The sequence below is a fragment of the Carcharhinus amblyrhynchos genome, chromosome 27 (assembly GCF_965287045.1).
Source record: "Carcharhinus amblyrhynchos chromosome 27, sCarAmb.v2.hapA, whole genome shotgun sequence".
Taxonomy (NCBI): Eukaryota; Metazoa; Chordata; class Chondrichthyes; order Carcharhiniformes; family Carcharhinidae; genus Carcharhinus; species Carcharhinus amblyrhynchos.
Genome location: NC_137350.1, coordinates 29634929 through 29650158, shown reverse-complemented (window position 1 = coordinate 29650158; position 15230 = coordinate 29634929). Strand labels below are relative to the sequence as shown.

At 45.3% G+C, this 15230-nt stretch overlaps 1 protein-coding gene across 1 annotated transcript in view; it reads left to right on the top strand.

Annotated features, from left to right (window-relative positions):
* Positions 1–15230, top strand: part of LOC145359024 (uncharacterized) — a 100257-nt gene that overhangs the window by 41154 nt on the left and 43873 nt on the right. The window contains exons 10-11 of the mRNA XM_080213377.1: positions 354–422; positions 5056–5134. Of these exons, the coding sequence (XP_080069503.1) occupies positions 354–422; positions 5056–5134 (148 nt within the window). The remainder of the gene's footprint in view (positions 1–353; positions 423–5055; positions 5135–15230) is intronic.

The window sequence follows — 15230 nt, the reverse complement described above, 5'->3', positions numbered from 1 at the left end:
AAACACACCTTGGGATAGTGCTGTAACGAAGCACATCCTGGGACAGTGCTGTAACGTAGCACACACACTGGGACAGTGTTGTAACAAAACACACCCCAGGACAGTGCTGTAACAGAGCACACACCGGGACAATGCTGTAACAAAGCACATCCTGAGACAGTGCTGTAATGAAGCACATCCTGAGACAGTGCTGTAACGCAGCAGAAAGTGAATCAGGTGCTTTAGGGCTGATGTTATAAAGTTACACTCCTACGAGGTAACTTTGTTTTGTCTACTGTTGCTTTGGGAGAAGAATAAGGGGTCATATTTTAAAATGTTCTTACATATGTAATAATATCTACTTTCTTTTTCAGAATGAAGAAGTTTCTGGAAGCCCTGGCAAACCTGGTGAACCTGGTTCAGATGGACAACCAGGACCAAGGGTAAGAATCAGGCTTAAAATGGGCTTCAAATCTGTTACATTTGGATTGGATGCAATACTATATATATATGTATATATATATATGTATATATAATATTGTAAATGTGAAGACCCATAACACTTTTTTCTTCTACTTAGAAACTTTTCTTGATGAAACAAAGTCCTGGCTCATCACCAATTTTCTTTTTGTAATGTCTTAACTATGTTAGGGGTTGTAGGGTTTAAATGAGAAAGAAACGATGTGGTTTGCACATGTAGATTTTCCAAGTAGCACACAACTGTTTTATTGAAAGAGATGTTGCCTGTACAGAGTACCAACTGAAACTAAAAGCAGGAACCTCTGAGACACCCCAATGACATCACCACCAAATCATGTGACCCCTACCTCTTAAAACAATCATGCAACTACTTACATATATAAAAGTGATACACAATCCTTCCCTCTATTGTTTAAGGCTGTTTGCAATCTTAAAACATACAGAACATAGAATAGTACAGCACTGTACAGGCCCTTCGGCCCTTGATGTTGTGCCAAGCTATGTCTGAACCCAAGATCAAGCTATCCCATTCCCTGTCATTCTGGTGTGCTCCATGTGCCTATCTAATAACTGCTTGAAAGTTCCTAAAGTGTCCAACTCCACTATCACAGCAGGCAGTGCATTCCACACCCCAACCATTCTCTGAATAAAGAATCTACCTCGGACATCCCTCCTATATCTCCCACCATGAACCTTATAGTTATGCCCCCTAGTAACAGCTACATCCACCCGAGGAAATAGTCTCTGCACGTCCACTCTATCTATCCCCCTCATCAACTTATAAACCTCTATTAAGTTGCCTCTCATCCTCCTCCGCTCTAAAGAGAAAAGCCCCAGCTCCCTCAACCTTTCCTCATAAGACCTACCCTCCAAACCAGGCAGCATCCTGGTAAATCTCCTCTGCACTCTCTCCAATGCTTACACATCCTTCTTACAATGAAGCGATGAGAACTGCACACAATATTCCAAATGTGGTCTCACCAAGGTCCTGTACAGTGGCAGCATAACCCCACGACCCTTAAACTCAAACCCCCTGTTAATAAACGCTAACACACTATAAGCCTTCTTCACGGCCCTATCCGCTTGAGTGGCAGCCTTCAAAGATCTGTGGATATGAACCCCAAGATCTCTCTGTTCCTGCACGTTCCTCAGAACCCTGCTGTTGACTCTGTAATCTGCATTCAAGTTTGTTGTACCAAAATGAATCACCTCGCACTTATCAGGGTTAAACTCCATCTGCCACTTTTTGGTCCAGCTCTGCATCCTATCAATGTCTCTTGATGTCCAGTTTGGCCTTGAGATAAGTTCCACATAACCGTGACATCACTGAGACCATCGATCTCCATAACCCCGTACGATCTCACCACTGCCTCGGCTGACCTGCGGCTGAAACCTGCTTCCATGTCTCAGTTAAACGTGACTCTTCCTCAGTTCCCCTGGGTGCTCCTTTCATCCTCCACAAATTCCAACATATCCAAACCTCATACTGCCCATATCTGAGCTGGCACTATGTTCTGATGAAGAGGTCTTGCGGGCGCAGTGGATCGCATCCCTGCTTCTGAGTCAGAAGCTCTGGGTTTGAGTCCCACCCCGGGACTTGATGGGCAAGAAAGGTGCACTCAAAACACGGTCAGATAGGTTGAGAGTTGACCTGCCAAACTCTTCCAATACGCCAACGGCTGGCAGTAAGAGTGGGAGAGACTCCTGGCCAGCCTCACTTGATGTGGAATGGCGTCCCTTTAAGCTAAAAGCCTCTGGTGACAGACCAGTGACCTGTTCCTGGAGAAACCTCACCATGAGAGCAGATGGAAATGTGCCTTGTGCAGTGAAGGAAGAGAAATGATTACATTCCCATCATCCCGGAATCCTAGTCCGGCAATTCTTCCACTTTAAAATTCAATTCCTTGTTTCCAAATGTCTCCATGGATTTGTCCCTCCAGATCTCAACCCTCCGAGACGCCTATGCGTCTCCAGTTCTAGCCTCTGGCGCAATCCAAAACATTGGATGTATTTAAGAGGCGTCTGGATTTAGCACTTGGGATGAATGGGATCAAAGGTTATGGGGAAAAAGCAGGATTGCGCTATTGAATTGGATGATCAGCCATGACCGTGATGAATGGTGGAGCAGGCCTCCCCCTGCTCCTATCTTCTATGTTTCTATGTTATCCTCCGTTTAGAAGCCATGTCTTCAACTGTCTTGCTCTTAAACTTTGGACCCTTGAGTTTCCCCCAAACCTCACTGTCGCTCTCTCTGCCTCCCTCTGTAAAACCTCCCCGTTGTCCCAATATCTCCTTTTACGATTCAGTATTAAACCTTGTTTGATGATGCTCCTGTGAACTGTCTTGTGGTGGTTTACTATTGGTAAAGGCTCTACATAAACGACAAGATGTTGCTGGTGATAAATATCACCCCCTGTTGCTCAGTCAAACGAAATCATGGAAACATTGAATCGCTGCAATACAGAAAGAGGCCATTCGGCCCATCGAGCCTACGCCAACCACAATCCCACCCTTGCCCTATCCCATAACCCCACATATTTACCCTAGCTAATCCGCCTGACACTAAGGGGCAATTTAGTATGGCCAATCCACCTAACTCACACATCTTTGGATGGTGGGAGAAAACCAAAGGAAACGCATGCTGACAGAAGAAGAACATGTAAACTCCACACAAACAGTGACCCAAGGCTGGAATTGAACCCGGGTCCTTGGCACTGTGAGGCAGCAGTGCCAACCACTGTGCTGTCCCTAAAGTAAGAAGGTGGCTTGGATTAATTGCCAGGCTTGATGCTGTTTTCGGCTGGGGTCGATTTAGAGGGTATTGCAATCATTCTCTGAAATTTGGAAGGGGTAGGAGTACAAGTGGTATTGACCACAAACAGTTTGTATTACGCGACATTTCAGCCCTGATTTTTTTTTCACAAAACCTAGCAAACAATTTCTCAACAAGTCTGAACTGCAGCACAATGAACTGAACTTCAGGAATTCTGGCTTGTGTACACCACTCTCAATAACAACCAACGCTGCATTGTCAAATAGTCACGATGTGGAGATGCTGACGTTGGACTGGGGTAAACACAGTAAGAAGTCTCACAACACCAGGTTAAAATCCAACAGGTTTATTGTAGCAAATGCCACTAGCTTTCGGGGTTTGCCCCTTCGTCAGGTCACCTGACGAAGGGGCAAACCCCAAAAGCTAGTGGCGTTTACTACTAAATAAACCTGTTGGATTTTAACCTGGTGTTGTGAGACTTCTTACTTGTCAAATACTGCCATCATCTGGCCCTGGTCAGTAACTACAGCTACAGTGTCTCAAACCCGACTGACCATAAAATGCCAATGTCCAGAAATCGGACATTTTTTGAGCTGCTGCATATTAATTTTACTTTTTGTGAAATGAGTAAAATAACATACCGGCTCATTTGGCTATGTGCTGTATTAGCATGGTGGGGCACCAACTGTTTATTGGCTTTGGTGCACGGTGACACAGTGGTTAGCACTGCTGCCTCACAGCGCCAGGGACCCCGGTTCGATTCCAGCCTCCGGTCACTGTCTGTGTGGAGTTTGCACATTCTCCCCGTGTCTGCGTAGGTTTCTTCCCGCAATCCAAAGATGTACGGGTTAGGCGCATTGGCCATGGTAAATTGCCCCTTAGTGTCAGGGGGATTAGCAGGGTAAATATGTGGGTTACGGGGATAGGACCTGGGCAGGATTGTTGTCGGTGCAGACTCACTGGGCTGAATTGCCTCCTTCTGTACTGTGGGGATTTTGTGATTCAGGCGCCCGTCTATTCCTGCAGTCTGAGTGACCCTTGACCCCAAACAATCTGCCCTGAAACACCGGACCCGGAAGCTGGCAAAACGCGGCAGGGATTTGGCTCTGAGGTTGCTGGTTTTGGGAGTCCACACCATTGAAATTCACCACAAGGCAGTTTTTAATCTCAGTTACTACCTCTCAAATCTTTGAAATCTTCTGAATTGAAACTCATGATTTTGAAATGAGATATGGAACATTAATCTCCAGGTGCTCAATGTGTCTAAAATTCCTCTCTCTGCCATTTTAGCACCAACTTTAGCTGTTAGAATCTGACCTGAGTTCAAACACAACCCAGGTATAATGCTGGATTCTGAAGCAGAAACAGAAGATGCTGGTAAATCTCAGCGGGTCTGAAGAAGCACTGCTCTTCTCTCTGTTTGTCTCCTTCACCCTATCCACCTTCATTGCTTTCCATTTCCCTCCTGGTGTTTGACATGGTGATGACCGAAACCCGCTCCCACGGCCATATTTTCCTCCTCAGTGGCCGCTGTCAGTACACTTCTTAGCCACGATCACCACCATTTACATTCCCTTTGCCTTTCTGTCTATGACATCTTTGTCAATCCCCGAACAGCAACAAGCACATCCTTTTTTTCTTGGTCTTCAGCTCCGACAAAGTGTCGTCGAGACTCAAAATGTTGGCTCTATTTTCTCTCCACTGATGCTGCCAGGCCTGCTGAGATTTTCCAGCATTTTCTGTTCCAGGTATAATTTTCATTTGGATGCTGTGATTCGAAGAGCGTTGGACAGTTTCAATTATTTCCTCTTCTGTTGTCCTAGGGCTTACCCGGTGAGACTGGTTTGCCAGGATTACCAGGCCCACGTGGACCAGCAGGACCTCCGGTCAGTACCACATGATGTAAGATTGAAGTGATTGAGACACTGATGTTCAAAGGAGCTTTCCTGCCACCCCACCAACCTTAGTGTAGAAATCAATAAGGTTCGTTCAGTTACTCCTGATCCGCTGTCACAGATTCTGATGCAGCATCAACATACTGCACACACACATGCACACGCACATGTGCACACTTGCTCACACGCATATGTACACACAACATGCACACGCACATGCATACACATACACACTCGGACATGCACACACGTGTGCACACACAAATACACACTCACATAAGGCACATGCACACATACACACACTCTCACTTACACACTCATGCACACACACACACATGCCCACAGATGCATGCACATGTATGGTATATGCATAGGAGAGATGGCGACGCAATGGTAACAACAGTGGAATAGTAATCCAAAGATCTGGATAATAGTCTGAAGCCATGGGTTCGAATCCCATAGCTAGTGAAATTTAAATCCAATATCGACTCTTGGAAATATAAAGCTAGCTTCAGTAATGGTGACCATGGAACCATTGTCGATTGTCGGAAAAACCCATCTGGTTCATTAATGTCCTTTAGGGAAGGAAATCTGCCATCCTTGCCTGGTCTGGCCTACATGTGAGGCACAGCAATGTGGCTGGCTCATAAGTGCCCTCGGAAACAACCTTGCAAGCCACTCGGTTCAAAGGAAATTCGGGATGCGTAACAAATACTGGTCCAGCGAGTGACACTCACATCCCTCGAAAGAATTAAATAAAAAACATTCAGCGCATTGAGAATTCCCTCTTGATAAATCACTGTTCATTCATGGAGCTAAAATAAGCAGATGCCAAATGTCTGATCTTCAAAGCATTTATAGAGGAACTGTTTCAAGATAGCGCTTTGTAACAAGAAATATAACACGTGACTGTGGATGAAGCTCTCTCGATGCCCTAGTGGGGAAAGGCACCTTTAATAAGTGCTTGGACTCTGGTTTACCCAGTCACTGCTCTATGCCATGTATATCAGCCGGTGCCAGGTTCAATTCCCAGCCCCTGCTGAACTATCTGCTTTCAATCATGTACAGGGCCAGGGCATCATTGATTGGTCTTATCAGCCTGGGGTCACAGAAGGTCAGCCAGGGCTTCCAGGCCTGGTCACTATTTAGCGACTTGTGCTGGATGTCGCAGGGCAGGGGAAGGATTGGGCTGGCCTGTGATGTTGAGTAGCCCACTTCAAAATGGCGGAGAGCTGTTGGCACCTGTGGAAGTATGACCCAGCGAGAGTTACAATTAATAGGAGAAGATGGACTGAGGGAGGCAGGGAGTTGGAGAGCAACCCTAGTTTGGATGACCAGGGTAGGAATTTTCCAGCCATTCACGCTGGCAGATTCTCCAGTCCCGCTGCAGTGAAGGGAGATTTGGGCTGAGCTCCAAATTCCCCTTCCTCACTTGCAGCAGCAGCGGAGAGGTGGACAGCTGGAAAATTCCAGCCAGTATGTTTTTGTAACTTTCTCTGAACATTTCCTTTTACTAATTACAAAAATGGGAAAATAGAGGCTGTTTGGCTGACAGTTGTCAAGTGCCATAAAATTGGGTAATGAGTATTTTTGCTTTGTAATTGGCCTAGGAAGACATTGCGCCACAAGGATGGATGTGTGGGCTGACCAAGGGGGAGAGCGTGGGGCAATTCATGTGATGAAACTTCCAGGAATGCATTTACGCCCAGTTGGAAATCCTACTGTTTGATTTGATTTATTATTGTCCATGTATTAACATACAGTGAAAAGTATTGTTTCTTGCGTGCTATACAGATAGAGCATACCGTTTATAGAGAAGGAACGTAGAGTGTGCAGAATGTAGTGTTACTAGGGTGTAGAGAAAGATAAACTCAATATAAAGTAGGTCCATTCAAACGTGTGATGGCAGCAGGGAAGAAGCTGTTCTTGAGTCGGTTGGTACATGACCTCAGACTTTTGTATCTTTTTCCCAATGGAAGAAGGTGGATGAGAGAGTGTCCGAGGTCTATGGGGTCCTTGATTATGCTGGCTGCTTTTCCCTGAGGCAGCAGGAAGTGTGCTCAGAGTCAATGATGGGAGGCTGGTTTGCCTGATGGACAGGGCATCATTCATGACCGTTTGTAGTTTCATAAGAACATAAGAAATAGGAGCAGGAGTAGGCAATCCAGCCCCTCGAGCCTGCCCCGCCATTCAATAAGATCATGGCTGATCTGTTGTGGCTCAGTTCCACATTCCCGCCCTCTCCCCATAACCCTTAATCCCCTTGCCTATGTCGTGGTTCCCCAAGACGACAACTTATTTAACCCGATTAAAACAGAGAGTCTGAGTTGTAATCTTCCAAGCAATAGACTTTATTTCCAGTACAAGAGAAATAAAGCCGGGAGGTCCGGAACACTCCACAGAGCCCTCGGCTTACAGTCTTTTTATGCACATTTCAGCTCCATATCTCAAGATTCTTATCTCGCTTTTACAATGCGACCTCGTTTAGCCACCATTGTTTCTGTACTGACCCCTTATTTACCTTGCTTGAGATTGGTCACCCATTGTTACATCTCTTTTCCTCTCGAAACCATGGTGGTTACATCCTTTGCCCTTATCTTTACGACTCTGCTTGTACAACAATAGTGGTTTAGCTGACTTAGGCCGAATGTGAAGAAAAACATGCTCACTTTATTCTTTCTTGCTTGTTACGATCATATATTAAGCTGGACAGCTGTATAGTACCCATTGTCTCCCCAAGTGACTGCTGTTTGCGTTTGCTAATAAGTAACTGCTATACTACTTCTCTGGGCCTCCTGCTTTGATCACATTTGCTACACTTGATTATATTAGGTTACAAATCAGCTATACTTGATTACCCATCCTAATTCTACTTCAAGGAAGACACTCTAATACTATCCATGATTCCATATTTCATACCCAGTTTAGGTACAATTATTCAGTACATATTGAGTACAAATTTCCTTACATATCCCCCCTTTGAGACTATCCCCTAGTCTCATCCCAATTACCAAGGCCAGCTCAGATAGTCCCCCTTGTTTGACCCTGTTCACATGCACATATTTAATCACACTTGTAGGCAACGTGGGGGAGCCAAGTACTTTGGCCAGGGATCAATGTCCCCATTCTAGTCTTATCATGGCTTGTCTAGCAAAAGTCCTGATTTTTAGGTTGCTCCCCCAGATTGCCTGCCCCTAACAGTCATCAGCCAAAAACCTTCCCATCCTTGTCTAGGGAAGGGAAAAAGACTGATTCCTGTGTACAGACTAAGTCTCTTGGTCTCCGTAGGCATCGGTGAGGTTGTAGAACAATCCTCCACTAGTGCAGCTATTTCGCAAACTGACAGGTTTCAATTTCAACCAGGGTCATTGTGAATTCATCCAGCGGGGGCAGTTCAATGTTTCCCCATTCCTTAGTTGTCCCTCCCAAACGTGGGTTGCTTGTCACTTGTGTCACCATTTGTCGCACTGCCAATCTAGCAAGGAGAGATCTCAGGACAGGTAAAAAACAGCAAAATATTAATCCCAGGATGGTTATTGTCATGGCTGCCACAACTCCAGCTTTAGCAAACCAGACCCCCCATCTTCCTAACATATTGTCCAGCCAATTCCATATCCCATTGTGACTGTGGCTGCCTTTTCGTATGCCCACCAAGCTGCTGCCAGACCTTGATAGCAAGGAGGATACCCCATTGCTACGTCGTCTAGCTTGGTGCTGTAATATGCTACAGCCTGCCTTCGTCTGCCCTTGCAATTCTCCTGCATTAACACTGCTGTAGCAAACCCTGCTTCTCTGTTACTCACAAATAAGTCAAAAGGTTTGTCATAGGTTGGTAAAGCCAATGCTGGTGCCTGTGCCATTTCTTTCTTTATATTCTCAAATGCTTCTGAAGCATCTTTGTCCCATTTTAGTTTGGCTTTTAACTCTTCACATCCCGCCTCTTTCATTATTTTCCGTAGTGCCTGTGTTTTTTCTGCATAGCTTTCCACCCATTCTGAACTGAATCCTGTCATTCCCAAAAATGTCATCATTTGCCCTACTGTCTGTGGTTTTGAAACCTTTAATACCGCTTCTATCTGCTGTAAAGCTATTCTTTTTTGTCCTTCCGATATTTCCCTCAATTGCTTCTGCCTTAATCGGATACTGTGGTCTGTAAGGTCCTTGTTGTCCGGTCTTTAGTCTAACCTCCACTGGATTAGCGTTTTTAACCCTTCCCACATCCGTGTCCTGTCTGGACCATAGCTCCTGTGGGATGGAATTCAAATCTCTTTCTAGACCTTCTCTCCACTCCTGTTCTTGCTCTCCGGTTTCTAACTCTATCTTTACCTGCTTTGGTTTCCCAAGTATCTTATCATCCAAAATTATTTTTATCATTTGTCCATTAGTGGACATCCAAATATCTACGTTTTCTGTCCGAACAAATTCTAATTCCCGTGCTCTCAGCACCATTGGTCCTAGGTCCTTTGATCTATATCCCGGATTCACTTTCAGTGTAACATGTGGTTCTGCTCCAGGTACAGAGAACCATTTATTAACCCATTCATCTCTAACAACCGCGAGGGCCGCTCCCTCTGGGCCAACTAAAATACTTTCTGACCTTATCTCTTGTTCTCGTCCTGCTTCCTTTTCCCATTTCTCCTGTATCTCGGGTTTCTGTTCTTCATCAAATATTATTGTGCTGTGCAGTTCTGTCCTTGGCCATTCGGCCTGTGGAACCCAAGTGTCTATCAGCTCCCCCCAAACTTCCCATACCTGTTTTTTAACTTGCTCCTCTATGTCTCCCAACCAGTACACATTAACCCCTTCCTTTCCTGGTACTCCAAGTAAATACACTCCCATCAAATCAATTCCTTGTTCTGTACATTCTAATTTTAGTCCTAAACTTAGGATTGCATCTCTTCCTAATAAATTTAATGGCGTTCTATCACACACTAATATAGGTACATGAGTAGTTTTGCTTCCAATGGTGACAGGTACCGGCGTTGTCAGCTGAGTTAACGTTACTTTCCCCGAGAACCCCACAGTTTTCACAAACTGGTTTGATAATGGTAGGTGATTCGCATATTTTGTTTGTATGCACGTACACGTGGCGCCGGTGTCTATCATCATGGGGACCTCAACCCCTCCTACTCTAACCCCAATTATGGGTTCCTGATCTGCTGTATCTGTTATTTGTACGTACTGTCCTGCCATTTCAGGGTTCTCAGGGCCCCCCTATAGGGAGCTCTGAAAATTCACAGGTCCCTGCAGCACGGGGGTGTTATTCAACGGCATTTGCGCCATTTGCTGGCCTATCTGCTGCTGGTTTTCTCCCTGCCTGTAAGAGTTCTGTGGGCAATTTCTTTTTATATGTCCTGCTTCCCCGCACCCCCAGCATACGCCTGGAGGGCCAGGCGGCAGTCCCTGCCTTAGAAGCTGCTGATTTCCCTGTCCCTGTCCTCTCTGATTCTGATAGGGTGGCCTGCCACTTCCCTGTCCTTTCTCATTTCTATTCCAATCAGTCTGATTTTGTGGAGCATAAGGGTTTTGATAATTTAAGCCATAGCCTCCTGGGTTCGTGGACAGCGGGAAGGCAGAAATGTTGTAGGTTATGATGGGCTGGCCTCCATCTCCGTTCCTCCCTAGCATCGGTGCAGGTATTTCCTCTGTCTTTTGGTTCACCACCATCGGTGCTATTTTCTTGGGTGTGGGGTCTTCTTTCACTTTCAGCTTTTCCTTACTTTTAATTTCTTCCAGCTGGGCTTGCAGGAGTTTGCGTTGTATCTCCTTCAACTGTTTGTCTGCATTTTTTTTCCTCCCTGCGGTGTCTCTCCACTGCATGGGCAACATAGTCCACAAACTCTCAGTAGTTTTTCGAATCCAGGCCCACCACTTCTTCCAGTCTTGCCTTAGCTGAAGTCGGCAGGCCTTCTAGGATTGCGGCTCGGAACATGGAGTTGGTCAGCGAGTCTGTTAGAATGTCCCTCTCCGTGTCCCTTCTCCACCTTCTTAATTGGTTTTCTATGTACACGGCCGCATTCTCTTCCTCACCCAACGGTTCCCCTCTCAGAGTTTTTATATCCATCCAATTGGGGTACATATCCCGTAGTGCTTGCCAAATGTCGTGGCGGTATGGATCCATTAGTGTTCCATCCACATCCGGGTCATAGGCTGCGGTCGGGATGCCAGCACGTCTCATTACTTCAGCCATTTGGTCCATTCCCAGCACTTTTGTCAGGAGAGCTTTGATGTCACCCAGCACCATCCTCTTTCCCATCATTCCAACCTCCAGCTGTCCAATCCACCTTCCGGCTCCGTCCAAAATATTGGGTAATTCGTTAATTAAATTAGGCAAGTCCTGACCTGACCAAGGAATATATTGCAGTCTGCCACCCTTCAGAATCACCGGGAACGTCCCTTTCTCCCTTCGTTCCTCGGCTGGATATTTTACAGGTTGGTGTCTTTTCCGCATTGATTTTCTTCGTCCCCCTAACACTAACTGTCTCTCCTCCTCTTCACTACTTTCTTCTGTCCCTCCTTCCATTCTTTCCTCTATTCTTTCTCTCTCTGGGTGCTTCCATGTCCAGGCTTTCCCAAACTTTCGTCTGTCACCCCCTCTTTGTACTTCCCAGCATTTTTCCTCTGTGCTGCTTTCTGTCTCTTTTTCCTCTTTCCTCCCTCGGACTCTCTTTCCTTCTATCTTTTCTTGTGGTATCTCACTTTCACATTCGTGGAGATCCTCTCTCATTTTCTGCTCGCACTCTTTTCTGGCCCCAGTCCCTCTTCTTTCGTGCCTCTTGTTTCCTTCTCCTTCTATTATCTTTTTTGCCCATTCCAAAAGATCTACCACGTTTACTTCTGCCTCTAACTGCCTCCTCCTTTGAATTAACCCATTCAGGTTTTCTTCCATCCTCTTAGACTCTTCCTCAATACCTTGTCTCCTTTCTTCCTCCTTCTGTGCCCACTGTTCCTTTGTCATTTGCTTTACGTCAAACTCTCCCTCAAAATTCATTGTACCTGATATAACTGGGTACAGTCCTACGGGATTTGACCCTTCCAGGTATGGGGGTGGGGCTACGTTTGGGTCCTCCAGTTCCTTTTTTTCCTGAGCTTGGACTGGCATTTGCATCCTACCCCTCCCCCATGCCCTTCTTCTCTCTCTCCCTTCTTCTTCGAACAACGCTAATATCTCTAACTCCTTTTCTCGCTTCTCCCTTCTTTTGCTCGATCTATCCTTGATTTTATAGTTCTTTATCATTCCCTTCTGATCCTCACACCTCTCTATGCACCAGGTGCCTTCCTCCGGCCACTGTGTATTTGTCTTACTTGTTCTTTTAGCCCACTTTTTAGAGATATGTGCTATATCCCCTCTGAGGGCTGGGAACTTATCCTCTAACATCTCCACTGGTGTTTTAGCTTTGCTTGCCATTATTTGTACTCTCGTCTCGCTGCCGTGATCTTTATTGCTTAATTCGTCAGAGTTTGGTATTATAGTTATTATCACTCGATGTACTGTTTTTCCAGGCTCGGTCCCCCGTTCACTTATCCCTTGCGACTCCCCTGCCAGTATTTGTAACTCTAACCGGGGTTCCGATATCCACTTCCCCGTAGCCCCCTGTCCTGGCACTATCTTTCTTTACTCCGGCGATCTCTCAGACAGATTCTTTCTTACTCTCATCTGAACATCACATCCCAGGCATCCTTTTCTAGCCTTTACACTCACTTCAAACTTCTGAGCTTCGCATAGGGGGCTACCCCTCTTAACAACTGGTCTAAGGCTGGGTGTAAAGACAGACACCTCCTTATTTGCACGTGCTCAGCTCAGACCTCTCACACACTCTCACACTCTTTCATCACAGATGAGCACCTACTGTACTTTGATTCACTCCCTTAAATTCGGTAATCTATTCCGGAGCTCTGGTTGTGGCCATTCAACCGGACCCATAAACAGATCCCAGGTTTCAGCACCAATTCTTGTAGGTAAAGATACCTCTGAGACTAATTGTGAGTCAAAGTACAGCAGTTTAATTAACTAAAGCCTGATTCAGAAAATCCAAAATAAGATTTATTTTTATCACCTTTAAATATCCTCACTAAATCAAGACCCTTGCACCTTCTTACAATTCTGGTACAATAAAACAAAACATCACTTGGAACACAGATGCACGAAGAAATACTGAAAGCATTCTAATGTGCAATTTACATGTTTAATTATTTCTACAGCTCTGCCTTTGTAACCAACACAGGCAAGTACAAAATCAAATCTACTGTGTGCCTAAATGGTTAACTCTCCTTACAACTTTAAGATGCAATGTAATGCCACCTTTCCCACTTGGCAGAATTCAAATCTCTGTCTGATCCCTGCATAATTTAGTAAACTTAAAGCAATTCACTTTGATTGGCTATACCTATTACATCACCTGAGGGTCTCAATTACACAGTTCCACCCTCTCTCTCTCTCTCTCTCTCTCTGTACCATACAGAGTCAGCCTGCTTGTCTCTTTTTTAACCCTTTACTGGTGGGAGCTCACTGGCCTCTAATAAATTTGATGGGTGTCTCATGTCGTGACAAATCCCCTTCTCTCTCAAACAGTCATATAGTCATGCACAATTCCAAATACATAACTGCTATTAGCGTTCACCCCGCACCTCAGTAAAAGCCTATGTCAGGGTTCCCAGTTCCACTGACATACTTCTCTCTACTCTTTCTGCTCCCTCATCACATAACCTCCCCTTAGTTTTAACTACCGTATTAGGTAAGAGAGCAATCTCTCACAGACCTCTCTCCCTCTCGGTTGACGTCTTTTCCCCGAGGTCCTGGGTAGGTTCGGACTGGCAGGCCTTCCTACACTTACTCTCCTTGGGCAAGTCGTAACCTGGAATCCCGCTCCAAACCGCTTGACTTAACCTAGTTGCATCGATTAGCGTTCGGTTCTTTTTGCGTCGCACTTTTTACCCATTCACAGACAACACAGTATTCGCAGCGCGCTTTGCATGCAAAACTCTACCCTTCAGATCAGACTCAGTCTCTCAAAATGTTTTTCCCAATTTAGTTTTACCTATGCAGGATGTTCTTTGGGTTGGGGAGATCCAGGACCAGCAGAGAGCCGGGTGCGCTGGGCCTCGAGATCCCTTTTTCCCGACAACAAGGATTTACATGCAATATAAGTCTGCTCACCTTGCTGTCAGAATGCCGGCTTTGGGATGTCCAGCCCCAGTCGGACCACCGTCTCCGCTACTCCTTCCAGATGCTATTTTCTGGGCGATTTCCCACAACACCCTGCTCGCAGCGCCAATTTTGTCGTGGTTCCCCAAGACGACAACTTATTTAACCCGATTAAAACAGAGAGTCTGAGTTGTAATCTTCCAAGCAATAGACTTTATTTCCAGTACAAGAGAAATAAAGCCGGGAGGTCCGGAACACTCCACAGAGCCCTCGGCTTACAGTCTTTTTATGCACATTTCAGCTCCATATCTCAAGATTCTTATCTCGCTTTTACAATGCGACCTCGTTTAGCCACCATTGTTTCTGTACTGACCCCTTATTTACCTTGCTTGAGATTGGTCACCCATTGTTACATCTCTTTTCCTCTCGAAACCATGGTGGTTACATCCTTTGCCCTTATCTTTACGACTCTGCTTGTACAACAATAGTGGTTTAGCTGACTTAGGCCGAATGTGAAGAAAAACATGCTCACTTTATTCTTTCTTGCTTGTTACGATCATATATTAAGCTGGACAGCTGTATAGTACCCATTGTCTCCCCAAGTGACTGCTGTTTGCGTTTGCTAATAAGTAACTGCTATACTACTTCTCTGGGCCTCCTGCTTTGATCACATTTGCTACACTTGATTATATTAGGTTACAAATCAGCTATACTTGATTACCCATCCTAATTCTACTTCAAGGAAGACACTCTAATACTATCCATGATTCCATATTTCATACCCAGTTTAGGTACAATTATTCAGTACATATTGAGTACAAATTTCCTTACACCTATCAAAAACCTATCAACCCGCGTCTTAAAAATATTTAGCGAGGCAGCCTCCACCACTTCAACGGGCAGAGAATTCCAGAGATTCACCACCCTTTGAGTGAAGAAGTTCCTCCTCAACTCCGTT